The sequence below is a fragment of the Manacus candei genome, unplaced genomic scaffold (genome assembly GCF_025592945.1).
Source record: "Manacus candei isolate 608988 ecotype Guabito, Panama unplaced genomic scaffold, ASM2559294v1 h1tg000063l, whole genome shotgun sequence".
Classification (NCBI taxonomy): domain Eukaryota; kingdom Metazoa; phylum Chordata; class Aves; order Passeriformes; family Pipridae; genus Manacus; species Manacus candei.
The window spans coordinates 2,374,641-2,398,156 of record NW_026138111.1 but is presented as its reverse complement, the minus strand read 5'-3'; the positions used below and the strand labels follow the sequence as shown (position 1 = coordinate 2,398,156).

Genomic DNA, 23,516 nt, shown 5'->3' with positions numbered 1-23,516 from the left:
CCATTTACAGTAGATGTTTGCATCTCCACTGAGCTCTTTCTGGGCAGCTGCAAAATGAGAAAACTTCCACAGTGCTGTTTCAGGATGTCCCTTACTCTATGTCTGTGCATCCTTTTGATGCTGTGTTTCTCACAACAGCATTTTGATGTGTTCTTCTAGACATCAGTGCATATCAACCTCTGCCGCCGCAGTATGATAAAAGCTCAGATTTTATCCAGTGCTCTTTTCCCTTTGGGTGCAGTGGTGTTTGCCAGGGTTGTGGAGCAAGCTCACAGATACCAGGAGATTTCCTTCACTGCTCTGTCGTCTTGGTGGTGCCTGGTGAAAACACAGATGGTTCTGTGATCCTCTGAACTAACCTGATTCCTTATTCCACCTATGTACTTTAATAGATTTCTCCAGTATTAATACCTTATGTTTTTTTAAGTTATTCCCTGCAGACAGACTTCATAAAAACTCAGACAGACCCAGCCAGACGTTAGATGCCTCAGAGCTAGGCATATTTTAAAGGCTGGGATACAGAGCTGTGAAGGTTAAATGAACCTAAGGAATTCCAATTGGAAAAAAATAGTGACTTTTGTGTTTGCAAAGGGCAGAGTCTGTATGTTTTCATAAGAAGATTGTCACTGGACTATTCAAACAACAGGGGAAAAAAAGTATTTTAAGTTGTTGAGATGTTTTAACCATTTTTTAAATATTTCATAATTGTAATTAAATGCATGTTTTTGAGCTGAGACTTTTTGTCCAATCATATCCAGAAGAAATACTCCTTTCTGTGGAGTTCGCAGTGCTATTAGTGGAAATCTGTAGGTTCCGATCAAAACTATTCAGCTAAGAATTGCCAGTGTAAAGTGATTTTTAAGATCACTGACTTATCACATTAAAACAAGAAATAAACAGGCAAGTTGTAGTGCCTGCATAGTTTTGTTTATTTGTTCTATCAGTAAGGAGGATTTGAATTAATCTAATTTTGCAATTTTAGCTTCATTAGTACTTACACTACACCAAAGGAGTTTACACCTCACCACTGGTGTTCTTTTAAATTTAAGCTGAATGTGTTGACTGCATTCATCTGGCTGTGCTGTATTTAAAGGCTTGGTTAGTTCAAGACCAGCACTGCAAAGGGGTCATGACTGGTTAACCTTTGAACTGGATTTCATAGCCTGATATGAGCAGTAACAGAGAGAAGGTTTTGGTTTTCAGGGGATAAAGGAACGATTCATATCATATTGTACTGTGAAATACCTGCAGGTTGGTGGGGCTGGTTTGTGCCCAAGAGTGCTTGAATGAGCCTCTTTGGATCTGCTTGTGGTACTGCCTGAATTACCGTGAGAGGGATGTCTCTTCCTCTGGGTTTCCAGGGACTGAAGACACTTTTCACTTCATCCTGCGAACAACTGCCATCATGAGCAGTGATGTTACCTACAGTGGTACAGGCCATGGCAGAATTGCTTATAAAAATAGCTCTAGGGCCAAAATGATTGCTTTGGTTAAGAACTAATGAAATAAGGTACCTGCTTGACTCAGTTTTTGAAAGGAATCACTGTTTTTTAGAAATACACGATGTACTGGAGAAGCAGGATTTAGTTGTTGATATTCATCAATCACAGCTGCTGTTGTACATGTTTGTCTTTACAGAGGGTCTTCTCATTTTTCCTCATGTTTAAAAGGCGGCAGGTTGATGTTTCAATCTGAGTTGGAAGCTGCATTTGCAAGTCCTGTAATAGATTTCAAATGCTGCTGAATAACACTGGAATGCAATTTTACAACATCTTTAAATAAAGATGTCACTGCCCTGTCTTGAGAGGTAGTGTGATCTGTGGGGCCGATATTTGTCATGGGGTTAGTAATGCAGCAACACCTTCATTAACAACACTGCACATGGTGACATGATCCCACTGAAGTGCATAAAAGTGACTGGAGTTTCCGCCCTCTAAGCCAAGCTGTGGTGGATGAGTATGTGTGCTTGTTCTTAAGTTATAGCAATGCAGAGTGAAACAGGTTACCTCACTTGTAATGTTAGAGCTCTGAGGCCTTCAATTAGTAGTTAAAGCCCATTTTACTCTGTTTGTAATGGCTTAAGAATGCATGTATTGCACTCTGTGTTTCGGCTGAGAGGGACAAGTGCCTGTCATTGTCTGACTGAACCCATCTTTGGATTTCATGAAATTCCTCATACCATCACCCGAGAAATACCTCATTAACCAACTTTGTCTCTTCCCGGAGTATTTGTTGGGGACAAACAACAGGGCATTGGAACTAGAGAAGGGCATTTGCACAGAATCAGAAATTTCATGTCATGTTATGAACTTCCTGACTGTATTTTAAGCTGTAGGATCCTTGACCTTGATTACTATAACTAGCTTTTAAGCAGGAGCCTTTCTCTAGCAATTTGTGGTCAAGCTTGGAATATTGTAACATGGAGCATAACTTATGCAACTTGTTTCCTAAAAGGATCTTTAGGTAGAGATTTTTAAAAACATACTGCTTTACTGTTTGAGCAGTTGACCAATACAGAAATGCTTATTCCACTTCTTGGCAGTGACTGTTAAGACAAAGGTGTTGCAGCCTGTGTTCTGACTCAGACTGAGGGATGAGACTGCAGCATTAGTACAGGACCTTGAGACCCAGAAGAGGGGAAAAAAATCTCTTTAAGATTCTTTAGTAAGAAGCTCTTATGGAGCAATGTATAAATTTGCTTTGTATAAATTAATATAACAGTAGTGGCCCTACAGTATTTTCAATTTTTTTCTTAATATATATTTAAAGCACAATTTCTAATTCTTGTATATATTTTTAACTTTCCCACAGATATGCACTTATTTGGCCATTATCCAGCTCATGATGATTTCTATCTTGTAGTGTGCAATATCTGCAATCAGGTAGTCAAGCCACAGGTTTTCCAGTCACACTGCGGTAAGTGCATGTTTTCTTTCCTGAATTACAGTGCCAAACTGGCTTATGGGTCTCTTAAGAATCATTGCATATGATCATGACAGAGGCATTGCAGATAGACTTTTCTGGTTATCTTGTGTTCTTTCCACAGAAAATACCAGCAATGCCTTCAAACAAGCGTATTTCCTGTAGAGGAAGTTAAATTAGTTGTTCTAGAAGCTGAGCTTTTCACATTGAACTTGTTATACTAAATTAACCTATTACAACAAATAAATCCTGTTAGTTAGATACTAGCTAGGCTAAAACTATTATGACCTAACATTGGATTGTCTTTTATCAAAGCTGCAAAGTGAGGTCTGTGATACTGACCTACATTAACTAGAAGTTGGATGTTATGGATTGTTTTCTGATGGGATTTATCCATAGCTACATATAGGGTTTATTTTTATATTTATCATAGGGTTTAGTTTTTTTACGTAATTGGCATTTTGAGTCACGTTTCTTAAATTAATATTTTTCAAGAGAATCTTGAGAAGCACCAGAAATATGCAGATGTTTATTTCTGAATTAGTATGACAACAGTGAGATGACAATTTTGATGTTGAGTATTTGCAAACAAAATTACTCCATTTAGAAATTTTTGGTATTGATTAACAAACTACTTTCAATTATTTCTGAAAAACTTCATCCCAAAGTCTGATTTATTTATTACTTATCCCATGGTTTATTTGTCATTTGTTCAGTGATTTGTTTCTGTGGTGATTTTTTTTGTTTCTTTATTATTTTTTTAAAGGATTGCAAAATGTGACTGGAATAGCTAGCTTTGCATGAGGTTTAATCAAATTTAGTTTAATCAAAATAATTTGAAGGTGATTGCATAATAATGAAAGGCAGCTAATACTGAGGATGGAATCAATTAAATACATTAAGGAAAAAAAAGCCCAGCGCGATTTTCCTTGCCTGCATATAAGAAGTAAACTTCACAAATCATGTGCCCCTCTCTGTCTTCTTGACAGCAAAGCAACTCAGTAAGGGGAAAATGTAAGTGGGATGGACAGTTAAGAAGTTTATTTACTTTTAAAGATGTATTACCAAAATACTTCCTTGCGTTTGTATGGATGCACTGCTGACAACCAACCAGGGCAGCTGCATTCATGTTGTGAGGCAGTTGTATGACTCACCACCAGCTTTGACCTAGATTGAAATAATTGTGGAAAAATGGTAATAGTGAAATATCCAGTGAATAAGAAAAGATCTAAAAGTATTATTATAGGGTGAGAAGGGCTTATTAATTTAATGGTGGGGGCAGGTGTTGATTTTACTGTTTCAAGAAGCCATCCTGCTGTTTTTACTTTATTTTTCAAAATTTTGTTCTTACCCATGGTCTTATGGTTCTTTTTTGCCCAGCTTATGATTCTTTCAGTGACAGAAAAGCTGCTCTGGATGTGGTCATAGGTAGAGAGGGTACCATAAACATTGAACTGTGCATCAGTAAATGATGTGCTGCAGAACAGAAGAACCCGTGTAACACCTTGCTGTTGCCTTCCGTAGTTGTGCTCTTTCCTGGACATGGCCTGGTTTGGGGAACAGTATGAAAGTTGGTCCTATTTTCATGTAGTAGGCATATGGAACGATGTTACCTCTAAATGAGAGTAAATTGCTCCATGTTAGAAAGGACTTTCTGAGCTCTTCGTAAGTAACGAGTTGTCATCCATGTTAGTGTATTGCCTGTAAACTGCAAAGATCCTGTGAGTTATTGTCTTTTTTTCTTTTTCTCTTTTCTCCATTACTCCATTATTTATACAATTCCTTTTACTTCATCTTCATTATAGCAATCTTGTTACACTGGATGATTGAATGTTTAGTTCTGAATTGCTTGTCTTAAGAGCCTAAGGTCAATAAAGACTTGAAAAAAAAAATAGACTCTATTAAAAAAAAAAAAAAGGAAAATACTGAAAATAATTGACCAAAGGTGTTACCTCTTGAAGATTGTACTTAATCTAGTCAGACTTGTTTCAGGAAAGATGTACAGGAATATTGCTGAAATGCCTGTGAAAGAGCTTTAAATATATAGATAAATTATTTTGTTTTAAAGAAAAAACAGTAAAGGTGATGTACTAAGATCATATAAAAGAAGTTTTAGAAGATAGAAGGTTTCTTGGAGGTCTTGAGAATTACTGTGAAATAACTAATAGTTTATTTTCAAAAAATTAATCTGTTAAAGGTACTACCTGTTGTATATGTGAAATGCATCTACTAACATATAGTTGTTTTCATGAGAAATAAGATCTAAAGAAGAGCTACACGTAGATGTTATTAATTGATCTGTAGTTGCATTGTCTGATTAGAAAATTATAAAAAATCTATTAGAAAATATATCAATCATGAGCTGCTTGTGGCTGAATAGTCTCTCACTGTATATGTTATGATATCAACAGTCCATTGAGAAAGGTCTGGAGAAATCTTCGTTTGAGACATTGATTCTGGCTGCACAGGGCTCTTCTGTGAAGCAGGAATATTTAATTTTCTCTTTTATTTAGACTATTATCACCTTTGAACACAATCAATTTGGTGGATCAGATTTTCTTTAACGAGTTAGAGCATGCAGCAGTATATCTGTAAATTCAGGGATGCTGAGCATGTCTGTCAGTAGGCTTTGAGGTGTTTAGACTGTCATATTTACCATGAAGTGCATTGTTATAAATGTCTTGAATTGCAGCTTCAAAGTTGTAACACGGGCAATGGAATGAGAAAGCATTAGAAGCCACTACTGGTTTTTTGGCTCTTGTAGGCTGTGTCATGGGGAGTCTTTATTGCTACTGACAAGGTCTTGTAGAGATCTATCCCAGAATTTCCCACAAAGTGTGGTTTGTTGCTAATATCCCTGGTAAGATCCTGTCCATATTCTCAGTAAGGAATTAGATCCATGCCAGACACATGCTTTATGTTTTTAGGTTCCCTGCATTGTAACTCGAAGGTCTTGGCTTTGGAGCAGCATTGGAATGCTTAGTTTAGCAAACGTTTTTGTAACACTTCTCTTGAGCCGTTGCTGGCATTTGCCTTTCTCTGGAGTGTAAGACCCACTGTTTCATTTACCCTGATTTCAGACATGTGGCAACCATCCTTGGCTCTGGGAAGTTGTGAAGATTATAGAGGCAGATGTTATTTAACTTTTAAGGGTTTGATTCCTGGGATATCAAGCAGAAAATGAGAAAAATCTGGTTGCAGTTCAGGCTATTTTTATTGGGAGGCAATACATCATACAACCTTAGACAGTAGAAATCAGGAAGGTAAAAGTAGAGATCTGGCTAATTAGAAGCCTGGCTTGCTGGACTTGAGAATATATGTAGTGAATGCAATGTAAAGCTCAGTGTTGCAAGGTAGTATATGTGTTCTAGCCCCTAAGTCAGAGAAATACTGAATTATTTTTAAGAGTAGTTTCACATTCTTGTATCTGTGGGATAAACATTTATATCCGTTTGTAAGGATTAAGCCATTCATGTACATATGACATAAGCCCACTTGAAATAGTCTTGCTGTTATAGGCTACTGGATAAACCATGTATATCAAATAATTTCTTGAGGTCATTCAGTATTATTGTGCACTTAGAAAGTAGTATAACATAATGTCATCAACAATAGCACTGAAATATTGTTGTTTGCCTTTGAAGCTCTTTTCTTTTAGTAACCTCTTGCTGTGGTTCAATATCTTAGATTTATTTTTTTTTAATGTGCAAACATGTAGTTGTATTTATTCCTCCACAAAGTAGTTTGAAATGAGAAGTCAGTCTGGTTATGCAGCTTGCAGCATTTTTAAGTATATTTAACATGTCAGGAATTTTAGTTTTGATTTTTAACAAATTTTAATTTGTTCCCAAGTGCCAACCTCAGTGAAGATACAGAGCACTTCTTGGGGCACCAAAATATGGTACCGTAGTACAATACTCAAGTACAATAATGTTCTTCCTGTTTGTTTAGGTTTTTTTCTCCAACACATCTGTTTTCTACAGATTTTTTGGTTGGCAGCCAATACTGAGCTCTGTCCATAGGACTTCTGCTAACTCTGTGTCATCGTTAAATACTTGTTAAGGTGGCACCTGTACGATCTTCCAAGAAACATTTCCATTTTCCTTTGGCTGCAGAAAGAGTAAAGTTTCATATTCTTCTGTTGCATTGTTCTTTACTAGACCGAAGAGCATCAGGTACAGTTCTGGTTATTTTTATTAATGTTTTGTACAGTAATAGTCTTGTTAACTTTGGTCTTTCCCTGTTAAAAGGAAAACCTCTCATAAAAGGTAGTTCTGTCATAGTGAAGATCAAGCAGTGCACATACAGAAAGCTTGTCAGAACATCTTGGCTTTTACTTTTAATGTGAGGAAATAAATTAATAAAGGGAAAGTGTTAAAAATAAAGAATAAAGTTGGGGGAAGAGGTGAATTAGCCAACCTAAATAATGCAGCTTGATTAAATGGCAGTATAACCATCAAAGCAAGTTTCCAAATGTGCTCTGGAACAATTTCCAAAAGTGTGGATGGTATTTTAATGAACTGAATAGTTAAGATCCCCATTTGATGAAGTTGTAGCATACAGAGGAAACCAGTTCTGCTTCGTCAAGGAGAAATGACCATGAAGACCTCTTCTTTTGCTAATTTCGTTTTTGGAGGCTCATTGTTATCTATCCTGCCTGTCTCTGAGGTTCTCTTAACAGGCTTCTAATTAATAAATTTTTATTCCTTAAAATAAAAAGAAAAAAACCCCTGCACTTGATTTTCATTAGTTCTGAGTTATAAATCCTTGGGTTGGCATCTTCATGTCCTCATGAAAGTTGCAAAAAGATATTTCCTTTTTATCCTTCTGTTTGGCTGTATAAGTGTCATTTAAAAGAAAAACAAACTAGAAAGTAATGCAGTACTGAAGAATATAAATAAATTATTTTCCATATCATAATTATTTTCCTAAGAGAGGTTATATATTTTGAATTACTCAGACTATTTTACATTGTGCCAGTTGTGCGTTACAATTTGATGAACCATGATTAAAGACAAGAAGGCTGAGCTTACAGTGTGAATAAAAATTATTTGCTTTTTTTAAAACTAGCTGGAACATTACTAGTTGGCATCTTTTTTTGCATAAGGATTTTGATACAGGTATTACTGTCACATTTAACAGATTCTCAGTATTTATATTTTCAATTATTCAGTGCCTTGATTTTTATTAAATACAGATGTTTGGGGTTTTGCAGTTGTTAATATTTTACCCACTGCATTGTACCTTTTATCAGGGGGAGCACTCTTGTGCCCTTCAAGGACAATGACATTTTAAGTGATTCTCATTCTGTTACTGTGATTTTCTCTTTTCATAGCCTTGTCAAACCTTGTTACACGATATCACTATTGATTAAATAACTTTCTGCTTGTCACATGGCTGTGTTTAGCTGCGTAAAATAATTAAAATAATAAAAATTGGTCTCATTCCTCTGGCTTTTTGTTCAAAACAGAAACAGTAGCAGCTAGACTGACAAGAATCCCAGTTTTCTTTTTCTTTTGGTAGGAGTGGGGACAGAAGGAATTGAATGTTTTGTGTACTTTATATGCCCATTTCTATTTAGGTGACTGCCTAGGATACACTGATTTTTGTCTGCAACTTTCATTTCCATTGCTTTAAACTGGAAACTACTAGTTTCCAAAAAAGAATTCAGTAGCTTTACAATCTTTCTATCAGAAATCTTGTTCTCAAGACAAAAGCACAGCCAGTGGCATAAACCTGTCTCCTGTCAGCAATGAAAATCTGAGCTGTAGTTCCTGCGGTGGTACATGTGGGTCTGTCATGTCCGTGTCAGTGCAAGATTTCCAAGCTCAGCATAATGGCAGACACTGAAACTGGGGTCACAAGCCATCTTTTGTGCCACTCCCATAGAAGTTAGATAGTACATCCCTGCATGGACCATCCAGCTTGAGTCAATATTACCCTTGAAGAGGCAAAACTAAACCAGCAGTCCTTTGAATTCGTCTTTTTCCCTACATATTCTTGGACTGATGTAGTTTTTGTTAGCAGTTCTTGAGCCTCTGAATAGATGCAAAAATGCAAATTCTGTCTTTGTTTACTCTGTTATTTTGTTTATATCCTAACTGCTGATAGAGTCTGGCCAGATTCAGAAAAGCATTTAGATCAATAAAATAATCAATTGACATTTTAATACTTGATTCAAATGAGGCAAATAAAGAAAAATTCTTCATAGCTGCTTGTATGCATGAGAGTGTTGGTCACCTCAGTATTGTCTGTGCTTATTCAGGACTGCAAACAGTCCTAAGCCTTTTTATATTTTCAGTGAAAGATAGATTGACATGGGTATGTTCATTCAAGAAAAAAAACAACAAAATCCTACTTCTCTGTATTTACTTGTCCAGGAAGCAAGATATTTGGATTTAGTAGCCTTACCACCTAGGAGCTATTCTCTCACCTTCCACCTCCTAAGAGATGAAAATCTCCTAACCACCAGGCACACCATAACCCAAGCTAAAGCAAGACAGCACATGCTTTTTGCATCAGAGATGTACCAGACAAAATAAACCTGAATGTAGAGAGTAACACCCAGATCCAAGGGATGAACTGTGATGGGACTGAAAAATGTGCATCTGATGTTAAAAGCCACATCTTATGTTTTCACATTGCAGGTTGCTGAGACCTGCTCAAGGCTGGAGGGAGCTTGTTGTGCTTTCTTTTTCAGTCTAGCATGTGAATTAAAAATGGAGCTGTGTTCAGACCTGCTGACCCGATTTCTTAGAAGCAAGTAGCACAACATTCGATAGGGTTGGCTTTTTTTATATATTTTCTACTATCGTCCCATTGCTTAAATGGCTTTCTTCTTTGTTGTTACTAATTCATCATCAGTGACAGAACCTAAAACAGGGAAGCAGATGTAGAAAGAGGTATGATATATAGAGTTACAAGGTCAACGAGTAGTCTAAGTAGGAAGCTGCCTACTTGGCCCTAGGTTGATCTGTCAATAATTGAAAATTTCTTCATTCAAAAGATTCTTTGAATGAGAAAGCAGAAACTCTTGGGAGAGTTGAGTCTGAAAGGATTGTGCCTTTGAGAGGAGTAACTATTCTGCAGGAGAAGATGTTCAGCAGTGAACAGAATGCCACAGGTGTGCAGTTGCTATTCAGCACAGTAACCTACTCACTCTCCCCCTATTTCTGGGCCCATGTATGAAATTGAAGTCTGGAAGTGAAACATCAATTAATTGTCTTTTCCCTGATGTTTTCTTTTAAGTTCTTTACAGTGCCTTGACTGTGCTGTAATTTTACAATGCTGATCTTAAATAAATCCACATAGGAAGGAGACTGAAAGAGTAATAATGGCACTGGGCTTTTCAGTGCACTTGGAAGTCTTATTGTTCTAGTTTATACAAAATTCCTATCATTATAAATTAGCTTATCTCTTTCCACATCGTGTATTCATTGATAGTATTTGATTAGTGAACCCTTTTGTATTTTTTTTACTTCATATGAATCGTGGTAAACAATGCAGTACATACATAACTAGGGGTTGTTGTCCTGGCAGTGATGGGTAATACATATCACATGTAATTTCTTTCAGTCAAGATTTTAATAGAGTTGTAGTTTTAAATAGTAACCAATAAGGATTTCTTTTAAGGAGTGTCCATTAATAGAACTCAGCTGTTGAAGGTTGACTGTAGCATTAGGCTTAAGTTTAATCTCATACATACTATAATTTCCAGGGCTGTTTAGTGCATCAGTCTTCCAGCTGCTTCAGTGGTGGAGGGATGGGGGTTGTGATAGTGAGAGAGAAAAGTGTAGTGGAAATTTTATGTCAGAATCTGTAAAAACCTGACAAAATTAAAATTAGGAGTATTTGGCTTGAAGTGTTCCATAGCATGTATTTGAGTAAGGTGGATGCCTTCCATCTTAGAGAAGGAATGTTTTTAAAAATAATTTTAAAAGAAGACTTCATGGTGCTATTCCTAGATAAAGTCCAAAATAGAATTAAGAGCTTTTTGAAGTCACTCTTTGTAAGTGTTTTAATGAGTAAAAGATAAGCAAGACCAAATCTCATCTCTTATATCAAATTGTGATGCACTCTCAAGAAAGAAAATTGGAAGGGGAATCTGAATTTGCCAAAGACCCAAATAACAAGTCATTGTTTCTTCACTGTATTCAAAAGTATAGGAGTGCTAAGAGCAAGTCTCCTCTCTGTGTTATCTCCTTGTACTTTGTGCATGTGATTAGGCAAGGAAAATGTGGTGGGGTTTTTGAGTGTGGGGTGTGGGGTTTTTTGGTAATAGTGTTTCACTTTGCATTTGTTACAGAGGGTAATTAGCATTTGGATTAGCCACTGCCAAATATTGTAAGTTCCATTTCAAATCTGTAGAAGTCATGTCTGCATATAACCCTACCTAGTGATCATGACTTTTAGTAGTTGTCTAAATATTTTGGGTTTAGTTAGTTTTCTGACTGTTGCAATTTCTACTGGGTTATTGTTTAGCATTTTCTTGCAAAACATATCACAAGTTTATGAAGTTCTGACTGGCCTTGTATTGAAACTTTTACTATGAGCTGGCTCATAAAGTTGATTCTTGTCCATTGACTATTGGCTTTTCCTCACGGAAACAGCAGCACCTTTTTTTGGGTGTTGTCTTCTCTGGGAGCTGAACATCTCCTGTGCCAGGAGTTGTGGTTGCTGAGCCTGCAAGTGAGGTGGCAGGTGGGGCTGGAGGTGCAACTCATCCTGGGTGTCCAGGGCTTCCTTCAGAGCTGGGGAACCGGGCCTGGGAGGACATTGGATGACCCCAGAATATGGCTCTGGCACTCCCAGCTGCCTGGTTGTGTTCACTGGTGAGTGGAAAGAAAACTGAACGGCAGTTTGTTAAGTTCCAGAAGTACTGCTTGCGAGAGGCCGAAATACTTCTTTCCAACAGCGTTTCCATTGCCTTTTCTAACATCTACAGGCCACTTGAGGTGCAGTGGGGAATACAAAAGTCCATTGGCATGCAAGTAGATGACAGAGTAGTCATAATTCCTCTTCCTTAGATGTGCAATGGAAAGCAATTAAATTAAATATTGGGCTCTAGTTCAAGAGCTTTATTTTTTTCAAGTTGGAAATAGTTACATTAAATGCCTTTTATGAAGAAATAATTTTTATTTGCTGTTTAAAAAACCCCTTATTTTTAGTAGAGGGAAATCTCATCTGTGATAATCTAGCTAGTACAAGCCTTGCAAATCTACTTTTCCCACAGTTTTCAGTAGTAATATTTATCCTAGATTTCGTATACCTTTTTAATCTTTTAAATATTTCTTCTTGTTTATTTTAATATGATTTTTTTTCATCTAGTGTGCAAGCATGTTTGTCACAACTTCGTGTTTAAAATCTATCAAGTTCTGTTTATTTCATTTTAATAGTAGTACATAACCTCTTGGTACCTGACAAGTGCAAAATCTATTCTAAATATTTTATTTGTGGGCATAGAATACTGTACTTAAAAGTTCTCAAAATTTCAAATGCAGCTGAAGCTCATTGTGTTTCCCATTTCATAGCCCTGTAGTGATTCATATAATCACCTTAATGGTTTATTGCTATTCTCTTTAACTGGTGATATTAATGTAATAATTGTCACATTAAAATCTAAAATATTGAATTAAGCCTTGTTCTAAAATACATTTTATTATTACAGGTAGGTAGGTTAGACACACTGTAGGCTTCTATTTTCAAAATAATTTTTTTTTTGCATCAATGTTGATAGATTAATAAAGTTATATTCTTCAAGATATAATGAAAGAACTGTAAAATATGTTATGCAAATGATGATGGGCTCCTGGTTCACCTTACTGCATGCATATTTTCATTATGATTAATTTTCAAATACTTGATTTAATTCTCTGCACCAAAACCTACCTGTTGTTAAGGTACCTAAATAAAATTTAGAAAACTTGCCTCATTAGCTGGTTGTTTGTGAGAATAGTGATGCTGTTAGTCAGGAACATTTTCTTTGACTAGTGTTCTAGGAAATAACGTATTTTCCCCACCTCCTTTTTTGGACAGATTCCTTGTTTCTTTGAAATATTTTTTTATCATGCCTAGGATCTGGTCTGCAACTAGTGAAGTATAACTAATACCATACTTATATAAAATATCAAGCATTGCATATGAAAAATGTGTTTAAGGCAAGCTTTAATGTGTCATTATTTGATACATTTGCTTTCAATTTTACTTTTCAATTTTAATTAATTTTTTTAATGTGGTTCTAGGTTTGAGATTTGTGATTGAAAAATTGTTTCATTTTTTAATTCATTTGGTTAGCACTGGCAGGGAGGAGTCTCATTTCAGGACCACTTTACCTCAAAATATCGAGAGAATATGCAAGAGTACATCTGTGCATGCTGAAACACGGAGCAGTAATTGACCAACAATACTGTGAAGATCTACATGGATTAGAGGTGTTTTCAGATGGCTTTAGTGTGTGTGTGATGGTGACAGGACCACATGGTCTGTGGAGATCAGGGCATCCTTGTGCACTACTTGCAGTAGTATTGTGCATGTCCGAATGAGTCTGAAGACAATTGTTTCTCATTCTGTGACTCTAGACAGATAGATAGATGAAAACGGGAAGATGTGAGTAAAAATAGTGCTTTTGAATTTGGCTAGGACAACAAAGGATTAGTTTGCAGTTTAAATAATTTTTTTGTCACTGTCTAATGCCGGATGAATGTAGCAAGAATGCTTGGAATGAGCAGTAAAATTTTTCAGCATTTTTGTATGGGCAGGAAAGGCACAGTGAGGACCAGACAGATAAGGTTATGAAGAAAAGCACTGTGCAGAACTGCATGTTTAGTGAGATGAGTATAGAAATGGTGCAGCAAAAAATGGAACCTTGAAAAGTCTGGTGTTTGTCACTGTGCTGCTAAACAATTCTGGTGACCCAGTGAGTTTTTTGAACTAAATGGAAACTTGGGAGCTATGGGATTCCATGGAAAGGATTCTCAAAACTTAGCTATACACTGTGTGAAGAAATACCTTTTTTTGGTTTGTTTTTGAACCAGCAACAAATGATCATTTCCTGTCCACCTTCATAATAAATGTGCATCATAACCCTCCTCTGTCATCACTCATCCAGTTTGACAAGTCCAAATCGGTCTAATTGTCACTCTTGTGGAAACTCCAAATGTCTTTGCTATGTGGTTTTATATCTTGCCTAACTCTTCTAAACATTTTTGAAGGTAGGGAAGCCGTGGCATGATGTGCTGTATTTCTTGCCTAACATTTGCTTTGTCTTTGTTAACCACCACAGATCGAGATTTCATAGAACTGTTAAAATACCAATGTCTCATTACTGTGTAATAATAATTCAGAGACTGTAATTGCGTATATAAAGTGAAGATCACTTTCTTCTTCCATATCTGTATCTTTACATTTGTCTGCGTTGAATTTCATTTACTATTTTGTTACCCTGGTCAGTATCAGGTCTTTCTGCCATCTGTTGATTTTCATCTTTAGTACTCTTGAGTAATTATATATGAAAGATCTTGTTCTCTCACTAACCACCACCTTTTTTGAATCATTTCTTGATAAACCCTAATACAGGCTCTTGCTGAATGCTATTGCTAAATTCTTTCTTTGAGGAACATTTTTACCCTCTTTTCCTTGCCCTGTCAGTAGTTTCTTAGCCTTTGGGTGAGGGTTGCTACCCTTCATTCTCTCTCAACAGCAGGTATCTTTCCTCTAAGAAATGTGTATACATGGCCTCGTTTCACTTGGAAGTTTAAGTAGACTGTGTCAATTGGATTTCCTTGTGCAAGCCACTAGTTCCATTGGAGATGGGATTTCCAAGTCCTTTGGAGGTACTGGCCCATGAAGGTCGTTTTTGTCAGGACTATAAATGAAGCAAAGTTTGAGTTGTACATATGTGTCTGTGTCTGTGTATGCATTTCAGTATGTATTCATATATATTGGCTGATCTGTCCGTTGCACCCCAAATGCATTTGTAGCCTTAATTTTCTGGAATAACTGCTAGGGAGTGATTTATTGCCACTTCCTGAGTAGATGCAATTGGAAAAAAATGGGATTTTTTTCCTATAGCTTGCTGAAGAGGAAAACACAGAGGTTTTTCACATTAAAAAATGGCTTGGGTATAACTAATTTTTCTCGCATTTTTTTACCAAAATGATTTCCATGCCCATGGAGGTGAAGTGTTGCACTTGGCTTGAGGTAAAATCTCTTTTAGGAGACTGAAAGAAACCCAGAGGAAATTAAATTCAAAGTCTGCAAAATGATTTCTGATTCTTTAGCCACCAGTGTAGTGATGAGAACAGTTAATGTGCAATATGGGACATCCTCTTTACCCTTTTCTTCCCTAATCTGAGGGGAGTTCAATCAAGAGCACCTTAAGCAGGCTGCTTGGTGTTGCTGGGTGTTTGTTCTCCTTTCCATAAAGAAACGCTAATGAGAATTAGGATATCTCATCTGCCAGGGAGCAACTCTGCTTGCAAGGCTTTGCATGCTTCTCCAGTTGCATGTTTTATATGGAGAAGGAATGGAAAGGATTGAGAGAGGCTCAGAATTACCTGCAGGTTGAGGAACTGGGTGCTTCTACTACTGGAAAACACAAATTCCAGTCCACACTGATTTCTTCTTTCCTTTTGATGTTTTTATTTTGCATAAAATACTTAAACAGCTGTTGAACAGAGTAAGAGGGGGAGTTAATCGCTAACTTTGACAAGTAAGATACTTGGCTTCCAATCTGTGGTTCAGGAAACATGTTTATAAAAGGTTGAAATTATTTAAGCAAGAGGGAGAGAGAACACCCCCTCAACACTTTTCACAAGGCTTTATCCTCTTGTCACAGCCCTTTTATGAAGAGGGGAAGATTTGGGTTCAGATTGATTACAGAAAGGTGAGTGCTTTAATCAGGGAAGTAGTCATCTCCCTTTCACCACCTTTCCCTTGTTTAGAAACCTAGCACTCAATGAACTTTTTAATAAAAAATATATTTAGAAATATTTATTATTCTATCAATCAGAAGTTTAAATACAAATCCACTCTCTCAACCAAGACAAAGTAGCTGATTGTAAGGGAGAAATAAGACCAGTTTACAGAATTGTCACAGAATCATGAATTGATACTGGGGGGCAAAAAGCCATAACAGTATCACCTGCTGTGATAACTACTGATGTATTGTGAATATAAAGTAATTTTGAGGACAGTCGGAGTACTCAGGCAGCAGTTACCAGGACTGGGTTGGTTGACAAAGCCTGAGTGTTCCCTTATGATCCCATGACATAGTTCATGTCCTGTTGGTCCAGTGGCTATAGAGAGCTATGGGCTGTACATACACTGAGTTAAATACTCCCTAACATGTAGCATGATAATACTCCAGGTGCCCTGTAATATTTGCTTTGTTGAGGTCAGAGTCTTCTTCTTGAAAAGAGGTGAAAAGGGGTAAAAAAGCCAAAACCAAACCACAACAAAAAACTAAAAAAAACAAGTCTTATATTGTCTCCCAAGAGCAGAAGAAGGAGGTGCACAAGGTCATTACACACAACCCCAGTGCCACAGTTCTCATGTCCTAGCTTGGAATCCTGGGAGTCATGAAAACTTCCATCTAGTGTCTGTTTGACAGACTTGGGAAAAACTGGAATATTTTGGGCTTTCTTTTCCACGTCCTAGATCCCTACTGCTCCATAAGCATTATCTGGCAGATTGAGAATAAATTAGATCAAAATTAACCTGTCTTTGCATCTGAAAAGGGACAGGAATGACAGGTCAACAGCAGTGCTGCAGCAAGGAACACACTTAGCAGGGTTTGGGGTTTTTTTTAAGGGAACTAGGAAGAGAGGCAGGTCAGGATATTTGCGTATGCAGTCCATGTTATGTTCATAGCTTTCACTCTAGTTTATTTTCATAAACTAGAGAAACGAAACCACAAAGACTGGACTGCCATGTCTCACAGACATTAGTAGTTTTGACATCTCCATGATGCTCCAATTTAGGAGTTCTTAGAAACAAACAGTTGAAAAGATTTTTCTCGTACAGTTAGCATGGGTTAAGTGAAGATTCTGCCTGTGCACTCCCTAAGGTTGTTCCTCTTCAGCACTTTGTACCAGTGTTATCCATGTGCTTTCCTGCCTTCTTATGATGATTCTCGTAGCACTCTCATTGTAGGGAGGCATAAGGGAACAAAACTGTGTTGTTGCTTCTGCCCTTATTTCAGGATGTCCAGTCATCTTGAACCTGTGAGTGGCCTGTTCTTGTTTTGTGTGATGAAAAGTCAAAATGCAAAGTCAGATTTTGGAAATGCAGGCAGGAAAGGCCTTTCCTCTTTGTATTTTCAGATCTCCTTCAGTGAAACCTGGCAAAATTTACTTCAGCCTCTTCTGCTTTGCTTTCATCCTCAAAGGGATTCAAGTTACTCACTATCCCCTGTGCTAGGACAGTTTTACTTCCAGTTGCATATCATGTGATGCAGTTATATGAAGGAATTACAAAGTTTTTGCCAGCATTTGCACCAGAAGCACTCCTTGAGAAGATAAGTTGGGTTTAATTTTGGTTTTTAACTCACAGGTCTGAACGTGAAAATTCTAACTAGATAGTATCGCTGAGATGAACCAAAGTTCAAATAAACGAAACATAGAACTTCAAGTATCAGGGTTCAAAAGAGAGATATGGAAACAAATACATTCCATTGAACACTTACAATTTCAACTAGGTTAGTGCTAGACTTTGTTTTAACCATTAGTTATTCATTGAGGTTTTTCTCCATAGTTCCATTTTATAAAACAGAAAAAAATCAGTTTTTAAACTATCTTGGTTTAGTGTCATTTTAGTAGAATTGCCTCATGTCTTGATTTTGTTACATCTTAAACTTTGATGTTTAATGTAGGGTTAGACTGACTTTTTTTCCCCCCTAAAAGCACACATACAACACAAAAAAACCCAATGTACTTATTTTCTTTAACACTTAAAGAAAGTTAGAATCTGTTGGAACATTCTGATTAATAGGAAAAGAATATAGGAATGCCAGCTGACTCTCTACAGTCAAAATTGCATAATATCAACTGTTAAACTAGTCAAACAGGTGGTGCTTTTACGTGTTTATGATCTAACAAAACTGTGTTCTCTGCTGCAGCAGCACGTCACGCCTTCACTTTGCAGCCTTCTCTTCTTTAGCTTAGGCAAATACAAACTGTGCTCCACTCAGATCTACCCGAACAGGATCTTGAGGGGTCCACTACTACTTTCATTTTTTACAAAGTTCATAGTTTCAGTTAACATAATCATATGAAACTTGTGTGTGTGTGTCCCAGAGTCAGATTTAACCTGGCTATTTTATGTCTGTGAAGAAAAGTAATGCATAAAGCATGACTTAACTCAGCTTTGTAAGGCAGACCTTTGGATTGCATAAGATGCCAAAGTACCATTTTCTTCATGATCTTCTTGTGTTTTGCCTGTAAATTTTGTAGCAGTCATTTTGTGTTCTTAGGTGGCTGTACAGCATCCGTTCAAAAAAATGAAGTTAATATATGAAGCTATTTTATCACATGTAATGCTATGGAGCAGTTCAGAGAACAAAGATCTGAAGATGCTCATTCAAATACGTGTTCTATCTCTTTTAAAACTTAATGTAATACTGTATGGTGTCTTTTTCAGTACACACGTGTCTGAAGGTGATAGAATCGATGTTTGTTCTACTGCCAGTAGAAAATATACTAAGTAAGTGCGGGGAGTTGTGACACAGGAAGGGGTCAGACCTTGCTTCATTCAAAGAGGAAGCTGCTAGCTCCTCAGTGTTTGTGTTGCAAATTGTTCCGGGCTTTTAAAGGCTGTATTTCACCCTGCCTGACCCTCCTTTTTTTTTTTTCTTTCCCTTTCAACTGGGATTCTTTTTTTTAGTGCAGTTCACATAAGACATTTACACTGGATGCAACAGCATCATTATTGACCTAAGCTGGTTTTACTTGTTACACTTTGCCTTTCTCATTTTCTGACATGCTTCACTTTAAAGCTCAGCTTCAACTGAACCACAGGGATCAGTCCCAATTGTTTTTTAAAATGTTCCATTAAATGATTAGTTTTGGGAAGATCAGTTTGTTCTTAAATAATTCAACCCTCCAAGCTGAAGGAGGACCATGGATATAGCACAAGCATGTTATGTTATGCAGGTATAGATGACATCTTTGAGGTCCCCTTGGTCAGCAGGATGTATACTGGTCTTCTTTGGGAGAAACGGCTTCGGGGCTCCAAGTCTGCAAAGTTTCTGCCAAGAAGTTCCCTGTAAGTTTTCCAAGATTTGGTAAAGTTGAGTGGCCACAGTGCTGAGTTAATGCCATTCCTACACACTGAGAGGATAAAGTGTGGTCAACATAATGTTAGCTAATTCTACTTTTTATGTCATTAGAGACTGCAGTTGGATGTATTAAGTGTCTGATTCGAATCACCTGAAGATACTTCTGGAAATTTTGAAATGTTGTCTATTTTTATTGTTTTTTTAAAAAATGTACCTATTTGTAAGAACTTAATCTCTGCATTTTTAACTTAGACTAAGAAGTTTCTTTAGATCATCTAGAACTATGCATAAGAAGTGTTGCTGGGTGAAGCTGTAGTAATTAATAACTTGTTTAAATTGAAAAATGGCAGCTATGTTAACTATTGTATAGGAAGCTGTACTTTGGCTTAAAATGTTTGATTTACAGGTAAAAAGGAAGAATGGTGCAAGTTTGAGAATCAATATTATTACAAAATGTAAGGTTTTATCATGTGGGCTTTGCACATATTATGTGGAACAGGCATGGAGACCTGGGCTTACCTGTCTTTAGGTGAAGATGGTGTAGACATCTATGTGTAAGATGCTACCCATTCAGTATTAGCTTTACATAAGAAAAGTAAAGGCAATTTTCATAAGATTACCCTGACATTTAGCAATTTCTTTTCAGTTATATTAAAAAAAATGCTGGAGAAAAGGTTGAGCAACTTTATTTGTTTTACTGCCCTGTATTTTCCCTGTGATATAAGAGTATCTGCCTTACATTCCCTGCAAGTGTTCCTTGGTATGCAAGTGCCTCCCCCACACTGTGGGACTTGGCTGGCCGAGCAGCGCCTCTCCCCATTAGTCATCACTGCCTTCCCTGGTGCTGTGTGCATGAAAGTAATTCTTTAAAGTAGTTGCTCATAGTTCATTTTTTTAAAGATTATTTCATAATACATCATTGCAGTAGTACCTTCTTGTAAGCATAGACCAAATCTTGGTCACTAACACAAGCATTTTTATGTGGCATAAAAGGATACACTGCAAATAAATCACTACTTATTTCTTTTAATCTAGTTTCCAAATTGTTTGACTTTTGCCATTCAACACAGCCTCCATTCACGTGTTCGGGAAGCTTTTGAAAGCATATGAATGGTAATTTTCCTAGTTTTTCTGGAACTTTATGTAGTTCCAGCAATGTCTGCAGCAGGCTGCCTAATAAAAATGACTTGCATTCCTAGATACATTAGATTGTGCTGATGGCAAAAATGACTAAACAATTTTAAAATGTAACCCACACAGTTACATTAAAATATGTTTTGGCTTAGTCAATATTAATCTATAGTAAATTACTACCTGCAGTGATGTTTAGTAGTGGTTTTATTAATGTGGATTAGCCATTTACAGACTTGTAGTAGTTTGCTTTTTTAACATTGATTGTAATCCATCTATTCTTACATTATCAAAAGGCTTCCTGATGTCTGTTGCTTTAGCAATCTTTCTTTCCTTAATATGTGGAATATTCATATAGTGTTGTAAGAAATGCAATAACCACTTTGCTTGTGGTGCAAATGAACACTTACATCTTCATAACAGTGTTACACTGTCTTTCATATTGTTTTTTTTGATGGGCAACCTGTGTTTTATTTGTTCCATGCTGACTTACCAATTTTGGTATAGTGAAACTTTGTTTGAATGTAGAACTTAATTTAATGTAGTGAGATTATTTCTTTCTAACTCTCAATTTAAAATTAATTAAAAATGTGGTTTTTAATTAACTATGAGAGAAAATAAATAGTGCAATTGTTGTATTTCCAGTTCATATTTTACTTGAAAACTCTGGGGCAAATTAAAGGTGCAAAATGTTTTCATTTTTAAGTTTAGGACATAGAGAATTTTCAGTGTCAGGAGTAGATTTTTTTTAATGAACTGTATTAGTCTCAGAAGGAGGATACTAATAGTTATAATAGTGTTGAGTCCCAAGTCATGGAGAAGTGTTATAACAAATTCCCTGTCTTTTTGTATTACTTGTCTGATAGTCTTATCTTAGATATGCAGAAGTCACTGATGAAGTAGGTCTGCAGTCCAGTAGTTCTAAGTTTTTCTAGTGTTTTGTTCTTGAAAATGAAGTACACTTTTTCTTGGTGATACACAAAGATAGCAAATGAAGAGTTTCTGTCATTCTTTATTCAGTTCTTTACAGACTCCTGATCACATTTCTCAAAATATTAGAGTTAGTTACTCATTCTTACTCTATTTGTCATGTCTTCTCTACTGCCATACCTGAAGGCAGGTGGGTTAACTAAGACCAGCCAGCATGGTACAAGCATCTGGTGATTGATGCCAGACTGTCACACTTACCATTGTTTCCCAAAATAACATTATTTGAAATAGGACAGCGGTCAATGATGTTTCATGGGAATAAACTGTTGAGCCTCAACTGGGAAATATTGGAAGAGGACAATACAAGCTGGAGACTCAGCTGTGAGAGCACCCCTGGATCACAAGGTGCAGCGGTGCTCTTTTCCAGAGAGGACTGAGCACCAAGTGACAACCATGGCCCATGTAAAATAAGAAAGAACCTGTTTCAACAGCAGCAAAACCTTGAGTAGCTTTAAAATGTTATCATCTCGCCATGATATTTTCTCTGTTGGTGGTATCAGTGCCCTTTACACAGCTCTCTTGAGTGTCAGAGTGTCAGGGTGTCACTCATTGGGCATTTAATGGGCACCTGAAGACACTCTGCTGCAGGGGGCACCTCGCCCTTCCTACCCAGTCCTGGGACCCTCTTCCTTACCTGCTGCTTGTCTCACCCTGTAGTGACACTATTCAACTTGTTATCGAATAATAGGAGAAAGCCATTCACTTTGATTTATTTGTGGTTTAGCGCCTTTTCCCCCTTTCTTTGGTTAGTTTTCTGCTGGTTTAGCAAGCTAAGCTCACTCATCAGGGCAGCAGGTGAATGCCAGAGATAGTGCAAGGTGAAAGCAGAGAGAGTGCATGGTTCAGAGTAGCCCTTACACAGGGAACAGCAGCAGCAAATAATTATTAATTCAGCTCTGCCTGTCTTCTCTAAACTACAATCTTAAAAGTGTATCTTTTGAAAAGGACACCTGACCTTGAAGATGAAAGACTTACTGCTTGAATTTATCTTAAAGTGGTCTTTTTCTGTGCTGCGCCTGTTCAGATTTGAGGGGTTTTTTTGTAGTTAGTAGCTACAGACTGCTGACATAAATACATTGATATATTGCCAACTGTATCCTGGGCTGCATCAAAAGCAGTGTGGGCAGCAGGTCGAGCAAGGTGACTCTGCCCCTCTACTCAGCTCTCATGAGACCCCACCTGGAGCACTGCGTCCAGCTCTGGGGCCCCCAGTGTAAAAAGGACATGGACTTGTTGGAGCATGTCCAGAGGAGGGCAACAAATAATGATCAGAGAGCTGGAGCACCTCTGCTATGAAGACAGGCTAAGAGAGCTGAGGTTGTTCAGCCTGGAGCAGAGAAGGCTCTGGCAAGACCTTAGAGCACCTTCCAGTACCAAGGGGGGCTACAGCAAAGCTGGAGAGGGACTTTTACAAGGGCATGTAGTGATAGGACAAGGCGGAACGGCTTCAAACTGAAAGAGAGCAGGTCTAGATTAGATATAAGGAAGAAATTCTTTACTGTGAGGGTAGTGAGGCACTGGAACAGGTTGCCCAGAGAAGCTGTGGATGCCCCATCCCTAGAAGTGTTCAAGGCCAGGCTGGATGGGTCTTTGAACAATCTGGTCTAGTGGAAGGTGTCCCTGCCCAGGCATTTGGGGTTGGAACACAATGATCTTGAAAGTCCCTTCCAACCCAAACCATTCTATGATTCTGTGATCTAAGAATTGGTGGCAGCATGTTATTTTTTTTTTTTTTTGCCCAAAAGGGCTCGTCTCTAACAGGAATTCACAGCCCTAAAGAGCGATGTGGTGAGGAGTAAGTTTTAATGTGTTGAGTAAGCTGTTAATATTACCAAAAGACATAGAAAGTCTAGAAGACAACTCTAAAACTTCACATATTCTGACTGATGAGGATTAAAGTAAAAATTTTAATTTACAGAAAATGAGATTTAAGTGGGGGAAAACGTAGTGAGGACTACTGGACTGCATATCCAGAATATTGCCTTCTGCAGCACTGAATTCAGGAGGGAGAGGATAACAGATTGAATACCAGTTTCTGCAAAAACTTTGTGAATTTTATTTATGGATTGCTTTTATTGTGCATTATCTGAGCAAATGTATTTAATGAGACTGCACAGATGTTATGATTATTCAAAGGCTGGGGATCAGAACAAGAGGAGTAAGGAAATCCTTATGTTTAAAACTTTGTTTTTAATATTTT

The 23,516-nt window shown here is 37.2% G+C and overlaps 1 protein-coding gene across 3 annotated transcripts in view; it reads left to right on the top strand.

Annotated features, from left to right (window-relative positions):
* Positions 1–23,516, top strand: part of ATXN7L1 (ataxin 7 like 1) — a 115,963-nt gene that overhangs the window by 37,528 nt on the left and 54,919 nt on the right. For 2 of the 3 annotated variants that reach the window (XM_051805113.1, XM_051805114.1), the window contains exon 3: positions 2,812–2,916. The exons of the other annotated variant lie outside the window; for it this stretch is intronic. In XM_051805113.1, the coding sequence (XP_051661073.1) occupies positions 2,812–2,916 (105 nt within the window). The remainder of the gene's footprint in view (positions 1–2,811; positions 2,917–23,516) is intronic. 3 annotated transcript variants of the gene reach the window in all.